Source organism: Rhincodon typus, unplaced genomic scaffold (genome assembly GCF_021869965.1).
Source record: "Rhincodon typus isolate 14 unplaced genomic scaffold, sRhiTyp1.1 hic_rhity00000696, whole genome shotgun sequence".
NCBI classification, from domain to species: Eukaryota; Metazoa; Chordata; class Chondrichthyes; order Orectolobiformes; family Rhincodontidae; genus Rhincodon; species Rhincodon typus.
Window position 1 is genome coordinate 1 of NW_025966334.1, and position 10,493 is coordinate 10,493.

General features: G+C 40.5%; 1 protein-coding gene across 2 annotated transcripts in view; it reads left to right on the forward strand.

Moving 5' to 3' along the window:
* The first annotated feature begins 312 nt into the window (after positions 1 to 312).
* LOC109926834 (cytosolic non-specific dipeptidase-like) overlaps positions 313 to 10,493 on the forward strand; it is a 28,860-nt gene continuing 18,679 nt past the window's right edge. For both annotated transcript variants that reach the window (XM_048621480.1, XM_020526682.2), the window contains exons 1-3: positions 313 to 560; positions 1,850 to 1,957; positions 3,672 to 3,815. In XM_048621480.1, the coding sequence (XP_048477437.1) occupies positions 558 to 560; positions 1,850 to 1,957; positions 3,672 to 3,815 (255 nt within the window). In that variant the 5' untranslated portion in view covers positions 313 to 557. The remainder of the gene's footprint in view (positions 561 to 1,849; positions 1,958 to 3,671; positions 3,816 to 10,493) is intronic.

Below are 10,493 nucleotides of genomic sequence, written 5' to 3' on the forward strand. Positions count from 1 at the left end.
TTAAACCAAAACTTGTACAAAATGAAAGCTTTATTGCACGCGACTTCAGTGAGTTACATGGTATCCGGTGACACCAACTGGAAATAACATGTAACTTCATGTTTTGTGAAGTAACTTTTCTTGCCAGATTAAAATAACAGGCAGTTCATGAAAAAAGGAAACTCGTGAAGAACGTTTCAAGTGATGCAATAAATCGCATAAAGGCATATAATTCACAACAGTCACGCACAAGAATAATTAAGACAATACGACTGACCTTCTATCTCTGCAAATAATATGCTTTTCATACACCCTCTTCTGGGCCCCTTTAAATGTATTATTCACACAAAGCTGCCTCCTGTGTTTTATTTTCCTTGGCGATATTTTGACTGTTTAGTGCCAGCACATAACTGGTAGTAAAAGTTTGAATAATTGTTAAGTGCCTGTTCTCAGTGAACGAATTTGGCTTCCAGTATTCGAAGACTGAAAAACAGCGTTCTAAAAGAGACCGCCAGGCAGACTTTGCAGAGACCAAGGTTGATATTACGTTTCATTGACTCTGCTAATAACATGTGAACATGGTACGTCTTTGTTTAATTTCCTATTTTATACATTTTCATCCGTCTTTTGTCTTTTGTATTCAACTTCCATGATTGATTCCACGTTCCTTTGAGTGCTTAAAGAAATGTCACCACAATCTGTGACAAGGTAATAATTTTCAATGTTATTTCTGGACACCGTGTTTAAACTCCTAAGGTGAGAAATATTAGGCCAATCCTGCTTTTCAAATGTGTAGTTATTCCAACTTTATAAAATAAGAACTTATCCTTTTTTAACCGAAGGTTCAATTTAGTTTCTTGGCTGTTAAAAACATACAGCTCTGCAAACCGCTGCAAGATTTGGTAGACTGTGTTATGATAAAAAAATAAATTTTGTTTCCTTTCTGAGTGATACTAAGGGAAACATTCTCAATGGGATAGTGTTAACTTAGTACGTTTCGACTACAAGGTATTATTGTGTTTCTACTTTATTTATTTCGTAAGAAAATAATAATTTAAAAAATTGGTGCAATTGTATTTTTTTCGTGCGCGGTTGCATTTCCTAAAATCATCCCCCTATCAGTTAATTTTTTTTGATAAAAATTGAATTGTGTTAACAGTGCAAAATAAACTAGAGCGAATAAAAAAATGTGCTGGAGAAACTCAGGAGTACTGACAGCTTCAGGGGAGAGGAACAGTTAACTTTTAACGCTAGAAACGGACTTGAAACATTAATTGTTTTTCTTTCCATGGATGCTGCCAGACCTGCTGAATTTCTCCAGGACTTTCAGTCTTTATTTCAGATTTGCAGTGTCCGCAGTATCTTGCACTTTATGTCCAGAATTACAGTTGTTGACTTGCGCAGCTTAGGTATTGTAATAATTTGCAGGAGCCTATCATGGATAAAATTGATTTACGAACATTAGAAAAGCATTGAATATGAAATAATAACAAATCTGTACTATGTGAGAAATTTATTACATCCATCCTTACAGCACAGATGTAGACTATTCGGCCCAATTAGTCTGTACTGGTGTTTATAGTTAACAGGAGCTTTTTTCCATTCATCATTTAATGTCAGCACATCCTTCTATTCCTTCCTCCCTCATATACTTAGCCAGTTATTATTTAATGTATGCTGTTATTTGTGATACTGAAGCAGTGTTGTTAAACACACATTTTACAGGAATTTTTTTTATTTTAGTAAATATGCTTCCATTTTGCTCCCTTTTAATATGATTTCTGACAATGGAAATATGTAAAATACCTTATACAAAAGCCATTGCAGCATTACCCTGCATCCTAATTCTCCGGTGCAACATTTTTTACAGATTACACTCATTGTTTTCAGTTTGCTTTTGCACTTTGCGATGGAAGCGTCATCTCCTCTTGATCAGGTGTTGCAATATATTGATGAACATCAGGATGACTATGTCAAGGTAAGGTCTCCAGAAAGGAATTGTCAGAATTGGGCTAGACTAGATTCTATTACTGATTTTTTTTTGGTGCATGCTACTTTGTTAGTTTTCTCTCCACAGTCTTCACTCATGAATTTTCATGGGAGGTCCACAATGAGTGCAATTGCTGATTTTTAAAAAAATGCTTAATGGGTTTTCATTAAATGAGTCCGTAAGGGGTATAGAGATTAAGCTTTGTCCTCAATTGTTCTTGGGGAAAGAAAGGGGTTAGCAAACAAAGCCTGTCGAGTTGTGTACAGCTGGATGCTTAGGTTTCTCAGGGTTGAATTTGGCTAGATTGATTGGACAAAGTGAAGGCTTTGGACATCGTATCATTTGGATAACATCATCTCTGCTAGTGTAACCATGATGCTCCAGAGTTTAGTTGAATATAATGTAATGGTTAGGGAACTTTGATCATATTTTAAAGATGTGATGGACAGACATCTGTCCTATTTGGAAGGTTTCTTGTTGGAGCCAGATATAGGAACAATGGATGTCCAGCTGGAAGAGTTAAAATGGGAAAAAAATCTCAAACATAGGTATCAATTCTCTGGTTTCTTGATTAAAATTGCATTCAGTTAATCTCATGACTTCAGGACATTCTGGATTGCTTTACAGTAATGAAGTACTTTCTGAACTGTGATCATTGTCTAATTTGCATACTGCAAAACTCCCCAACAATAATATGTTAATGACCAGACTAGAGGGACTAAATATTTGCTAGCCCATCAGGATTACCTCCTTTGCTCCTCTTCAAAATAGGACCACCCACCTGTGGGTTTGACGTGGCCTCAATTTAATGTCACATTAAAAAGTTAAGTGCAACACTTACTTAATGGTGGTCACATGTCTGGTTTGAGGGGCCTTGCTCAGATTCCATGTGGAGTGACTAGTTTGAGTTTTGAGTACCATTTGTAGGAAAGGATATGCTGGTCTTGTGGGGGTCGGTGCAGCAGAGATTCATCAGAAACTGGGTTAAAAGGGCTAACTTAGGGAGGACAGGTTACATAGACCTAGACTTGTATTACCTTGAATATAGAAGATTGAAGGGTGATCTGATCACAGTGTTTAAAACATTAAAGGCTAGATACAGAAATAGTATTTCTTTCTGATAGTGAAAATCAAGAATAACAGGGCATACTTTTTTTAATGAGTGGAAGTGGTTGCTTTTTTTCTGGATAAAGCTGTCAAGGGATATGAAATTAAGGCAGGTAAACATCAGACATGATCTAATTAAATGGTGGAAAAGATTTTGGGGTTGTATGGACACAACTGTTCTTATTGCACTTGCGAAGGATAAAAAAAAATACATGGTTACAAGAAAAGAGGAGGGAAATGGAACTAAGCCATTAACTCTTTCAAAGAGCAGGATCTGACAAGAAGGGCTGAATGGCTTCTATAGAGTCCTATGATTTTATGAATTTGCGTAAAGATGGAAAGCCACGCCACCTTTTTCTCCATTAATTCTTTATAATTTGTTACTGTTGTTTATCAATTCTTTTGGGAATATTACTCCCAGCCCACCCTAAACCAAGTTAGCAGTCTACATCACTGTTACCTGGGAAAATAGCACCATCCATGTATTGCGATGTTCATGGATGCAATACTTAACTGCTTGTTTTTTTTCCCTTGGATTAAGGAAGCACATTTGGTTGTGTTAAGTACATAATAATGCAGCAATTTCAATTTGCAGCATCTAAAAGAATGGATAGCAATCCAGAGTGAATCAGGCACTCCAACAAAGAGGGATGAGGTGATTCGAATGATGCATGTTGTGGGTGAGACAATCGAAAGGCTGGGAGGAACTGTTGAAGTAACAGATATGGGCAATGAGGAGGTACAGTATAACTCAATCTGATGAATTCTTTTTTGACATTAAACATAATGGAAGGAAATTGTTTTTGATCTGTTTAGTGGTACTACATATTTATAAAGCTATAAAGCACTAACTTTCAACTGCATATATCTGATTTCAGTCCCATGTGTATGATGGTATAAAAGTTATATGACTGGAATGACAGCGTACAGTAATGTGGGCTCTACACTCTTGTGAATGAACTGTGACAGGTTTTACTGAACATAACTGTTTACATCAGATGGTAAGAGAGAACATCTCACCCAGAGCCCCACGACCTGGGCTCCAGTTCATTGTGATCTGAAGTCACTGACAATGCTCCTTTGCAGATACTCAGTAGTTATACAGAAAACAAAGAACAGTACAGCGCAGGAACAGGCCCTTCAGCCCACCAAGACTGCGCAGACACATGATACCTTTCTAAACTTAAAACCTTTTCCCTCTTTGTGATCCATATACGTCTATTTCCTGTCTATTCATATATTTTTTAAAATCTGCTGGAGGGATGTGGGCATCACTGGCTGGCCAGCATATATTGCCTGTTCCTAGTTGCCATTGAGAAGGTAATGGTGAGCTGCCTTCTTAAATTGCTGTAGTCTACATGCTGTTAGTTGACCCACAATGCCTTTAGGGAGCAAATTCCTTCGGTGAATTTTTGCAGTGCATTGTGTAGATAGTACATACTTGCTATTAGTGGGCACCGGTGGTGGAGGGAGTGGATGCTTGTGGATGTGGTGCCCATCAAGCGAGCTGTTTTGTCCTGGATGGTGTCAAGCTTCTTGAGTGTTGTTAGAGCTGCACTCATCCAGGCAAGTGGGGAGTATTCCATCACACTTCTGACTTGTGCCTTGTAGACAGTGGACAGGTTTTGGGAGTTAGGAGGTGAGTTATTCGTCGCAGTATTCCTAGCCCCGGTCCACTTTTGTAACCATGGTGTTTATGTGACGAGTCCAATTGAGTTTCTGGTCAATAGTAACCCCAGCAATGTTGATAGCAGGGGATTCAGTGATGGTAACACCATTGAAAGTCAAGAGGTGGTGGTTAGAATGTCTCTTATTGGAGATGGCCATTGCTTGGCACTTGTGTGGTGCGAATGTTACTTGCCACTTGTCAGCCCAAACCTGGATATTGTCCAGATCTTGTTGCATTTGAACTTGGACTGTTTCAGTGTCTGAGGAGTTGCAAATGGTGATGAATATTGTGCAATCATTGGCGAACATGCCCACTTCTGATCTGTAGATGGTTGGGCTTAGGAGACAACCCTAAGGAACTCGTGCAGCGATGTCCTGGAGCTGAGATGACTGACCTCCAACAACTATAACAATCTTCCTATGTGCTGACAGAGTTTTCCCCCGATACCCATTGATTCCAGTTTTGTTACGGCTCCTTGATGCCACACTTGGCCGAATGCAGCCTTGATGTCAAGGGCTGTCACTCACACTTCACCTCTGGAATTCAGCTCCTTTGTCCATGCTTGAATCAATACTGTAATGAGGTCAAGAGCTGAGTGGCCCTGGTGGAACCTAAGCTGGGTGTCACTGAGCAGGTTATTGCTGAGCAGGTGCTGCTTAATAGCACTGTTGATGACATCTTCCATCACTTTACTGATGATTGAGAGGATACTGATGGGGCGGTAATTGGCCGGGTTGGATTTGTCCTGCTTTTTGTGTACAGGACATACCTTGGCAATCTTCCACTTTGTTGGACAGATACCAGTGTTGTAACTGTACTGGAATGGCTTGGCTAGGCGAGTTCTGGAACATGTCTTCAGTACTGTTGCTGGAATGTTGTCAGGCCCATAGCCTTTACAGTATCCAGTGCCTCCAACCGGTATCAAACAATATCAAACGCGGTGTTAAGAGAATTGGTTGAAGACTGGTATCTGTAATGCTGTGGACCACTGGGTGAGGCCACGATGAGTCATCCATTTGGCAATTCAGGCTGAAGATTGCTGTGAATGCTTTAGCCTTATCTTTTGCACTGATGTGCTGGGCTCTTCCATCATTGAGGATGGGGATATTTGTAGAGCCACCTCCTTCAGTGAGTTGTTTAATTGTCCACTACCATTCACAACTGGATGTGGCAGGACTGCAGATCTTAGATCTGATCCGTTGGTTGTGGGATCACTTAGCTCCTTCTGTCACTGGCTGCTTTTACTGTTTGTCAAGTAAGTAGTCCTGTTTGGTGGCTTCACCAGGTTGACAACTCATTTCCAGGTATGCCTGGCGCTGCTCATGGCATGTTCTCTTGCACCCTCTATTGATCCAGGGTTGATCCCCTGTCTTGATGGTAAGGGTTGAGTTGGGATATGCTGGACTATGAGATTACAGATTGTGTTGGAGTACAATTTTGTTGCATTTGATGGCCCACATCACCTCATGGATGCCCAGTCTTGATCTGTTGAGCATGGTGATAATGCCACACAGTACAATGAAGAGTATTCTCAATGTAAAGGCGAGACTTTGTCTCCACAAGGTTTGTGTGGTGGTCACTCTTCCAATACTGTCATGGACAGATGCATCTGCAGCCAGTAGGTTGGTAAGGATGAGATAATGTTTCTCCCTCTTGTTGGTTCCCTCACCACCTTCCCAATCTGGCAGCTACGTCCTTTAGGAACTGACCATTTCAATCAGTAGTATTGCTGCCGAGCTACTCTTGACATTGAAAACCCCCACCCAGAGTGCATTTTACATTCTTGCCACCCTCAGTTCTTCATTGTTGTTCAACTTGGAGGAATACTGATTCATCAGCTGAGGGAGGACAACACGTGGTAATCAGCAAGAGGTTTCCTTGCCCATGTTTCACCTCCGGAATCAATGTTAAGAACTCTGAGGGTAACTCCCTCGTGACTGTATAACACTGTGCCATCACCTCTGCTGGGTCCATCCTGCCGGAGGGACAGGACATATCCAGGGATGTTGATGGTGGTGTCTGGGACATTGTCAGTCAGGTATGTTGCCCTCATAATAACAGCTGAGATTGGAGGAGAGGTCAATGACAATGTTACTTTCTGCAAACGAATACAACATTTGTATACCTTTCACTTTACAATAATTACATGCAACATTGATGTCATTGTTAGCCACATCCCCATACTCTATACATCCAATCCAGCAAACACACAAGCAGTGATTGATATCTCTATAGACAGCCTTAAGTCCTCCCATAATCTTATGATGTTTACCAGATACCTCTATCATCTGTCTTTGGGATCTTACAAAGCATCCAGACATTTGCCAGCTGCACCGTATTATTTTCCAATAACCCAAATACTTGCTTACGTCTGCAGACTCTTCCAAATTCTCTACTAACTCTACTGCAGGAGATTAGGAAGGATATTAATTTCTACCAATTGTTATAAGGTCTTTAAAATCAACTCTAAAATAAAGTGACTCCAATTCTGTGACACAGCTGACAAATTGGGAACACCCCCTCTCTCACTTCAGCCTGAGAGATCAAACAAACAGTTACAATTACAATCCCTGCTACTCTCATATTATAAGTGAGCTTTAAACCAGAGTTTAATTCTTGAATGAATCTTTTATTATTTCTACCGTAAAAACTTTCCATTACCAATTTTCTTTACAGAAAGCATCTATTTGAATACCACTGATGAGGGTGAAATTCAATCACTTCACAACTTTACCAAGTCTTTAAATGAAACTTGTTTAGATTCCGCAAATAATTAGGGGACATAACCACATCTTCACTCTGTATTTTGTAATCTGTCTCTATCACTCTTCCTTTGATCTTTGGATGTAAGAATTTGTTCAGATTATCTACATCTGCACTTAAGTTTCAATTGTTTATCTCTCCCCAGTCGTGACCTCTCTTTTGTCTCCCTTCCTTTGTCTCCCTCCTGTGCTGGTGGTGTTTTAGTTATCTGTTTGCACCATTTGTTGCTCCATCTTGCCTGCTATTGAGGGAGGGTCTTATTCCTGCTTATAGTTGGCTGCTCATAAAAATTCAACTAAATCTCTGCATAGATGCTTGTGGGTTGCATTTCACAATACTCATATGGGTATGTTCAATATGTGATGATAATTACCCAAAGAGTCTAGATTATTGTGGGATCTAGTAACAACATCTGGTTGTTACTAGATGTCTGTTATCTAGGTTTTTCAAGGATGTGTTCTTATCAAAAATGCTGTGTCCTTAAAGTTGCTGGCCTATAGAAATCCAATTAAAATCTCCTGTCTTTTCCCAACTGGACCCATTTATGACCCGCACAGGACCTTTCATTATCTTATCCAGTAAGTCTGAGCGAAAACCACACGCCTGACTGTGAACATCTGCTACATGTAGTTGCTAACCCCTTTCGGCCATCTTGTGTCAGCTAAAAATCTCCTGGCAACCATCTTGTCAACTTTAGTCATGGGCCGTTACAATAATGTTCACGTGAAAACAAATTGGGTTTTCCCAATCTCTCCGTAGAGCTAATACCTTCTAATAAGAACATAAGAAGTAGGAGCAGGAGTAGGCCATCTGGCCCTTCGAGCCTGCTCTGCCATTCAATAAGATCATGGCTGATCCTTTCGTGGACTCAGATCCACTTACCCGCGTTCTCACCGTATCCCTTAATTCCTTTATTGTTCAAAAATTATCTACCTTTTTTTTAAAAGCATTGACTGAAGTAGCGTCAACTACTTCACTGGGCAAGGAATTCCATAGATTAACAACCCTCTGGGTGAAGAAATTCCTTTTCAGTTCAGTCCTAAATCTGCTCCCTCTAATCTTGAGGCTATGCCCTCTTGTCCTAGCTTCACCTGCCAGTGGAAACATCCTCTTTACTTCTATCTTATCTATTCCCTTCATAATTTTATATGTTTCTATAAGATCCCCCCTCAATCTTCTGAATTCCAATGAATATAATCCCAATCTACTCAGTCTCTCCTCATAAACCAACCTCCTCAACTCCGGAATCAACCTAGTGAACCTCCTTTGCACCCCCTCCAGTGCCAGTACATCCTTTCTCAAGTAAGGAGACCAAAACTGCACACAGTACTCCAGGTGTGGCCTCACCAGCACCTTGTACAGCTGCAACATAACCTCTCTGTTTTTTATTTCAATCCCTTTAGCAATGAAGGACAAAATTCCATTTGCCTTCCTAATTACTTGTTGTACCTGCAGACCTACCTTCTGTGATTCATGCACAAAGACACCCAGGTCCCTCTGCATAGCAGCATGCTGCAACTTTTTACCATTCAAGTAATAATCCTTTTTACTATTACTCCTACCAAAATGTATGACTTCACATTTATTTACATTGTATTCCATCTGCCAGACCTTTGCCCACTCACTCAATGTATCTACGTTCCTCTGCAAAGTTTCACAGTCCTCTGCACACTTTGCTTTGCCACTCATCTTAGTGTCATCTGCAAACTTTGACACCCTACACGTGGTCCCCAACTCCAAATCATCTATATAAATTGTAAATAATTGCAGTCCCAACACTGATTCCTGAGGCACACCATTAGTCACTGACTGCCAGCTAGAATAGCACTCATTTATCCCCACTCTTTTCTTCCTGTTAGTCAACCAATCCTCTATCCATGCTAACACTTTACCCTTAATGCCATGCATCCTTATCTTATGCTGTAGCCTCTTGTGCGGCACCTTGTCGAAGGCCTTTTGGAAGTCTAGGTACACCACATCCACTGGGTCCCCATTGTCCACCTCGCTCGTAATGTCTTCATAGAATTCCAAAAGATTTGTCAAGCATGACCTGCCCTTCATGAACCCATGCTGCATCTGCCCAACGGGACAATTTCTATCAAGATGCCTTGCTATTTCTTCCTTGATAATAGACTCAAGCATCTTCCCCACTACAGAGGTTAAGCTAACTGGTCTATAATTCCCCATCTTTTGTCTACTTCCCTTTTTAAACAGTGGCGTCACATTTGCTGTTTTCCAATCTGCTGGGAGTCCAGTGAATTTTGGAAAATTACCACCAGTGCACCTGCTATTTCTCCCGCCATCTCTTTTAGTACCCTGGGATGCATTCCATCAGGGCCAGGAGACTTATCAATCCTTAGCTCCATTAGCTTGCCCAACACTACCTCTTCCGTAATAATGATTGTTTCCAGGTCCTCACCTACCTTCGTCTCTTTGTCAATTACTGGCATGTTATTAGTGTCCTCCACTGTGAAGACCGATACAAAATACCTGTTCAATGCCTCGGCCATTTCATCATATCCCATAACTAAATTCCCCTTCTCATGCTCTAAAGGGCCAACGTTTACTTTAGCCACTCTTTTTCATTTTATATATTTATAGAAACTTTTCCTAATTCAGGTGACATCCTGGTAAACCATTTCTGTGCCCCCTCCAAAGCCTCCACATCCTTCTGGTAGTGTGGCGACCAGACTGTGTATAATATCCTTAAAGGTATAATTTACTTTACACAGAGGGCTGGACTAATTATCGATGATACTAAACCCACTGTGCAGTTTGATAATTTGGAAGTTGAAAAGCTTGTGTTAGTAAAATATCCAATTCTGTCATAATAAGCTTGACTCTTAACTGTTTTCCTGAGGTGGCTCTACAAGCCTCTTAGCCACATCAAACTGTTACGTCAGAAGAAGTAAGGACAGACAATAACTGTTACATCAGGGGAAGTAAGGATAGACAATAACTGTTACATCAGAGGAAGTAAGGACA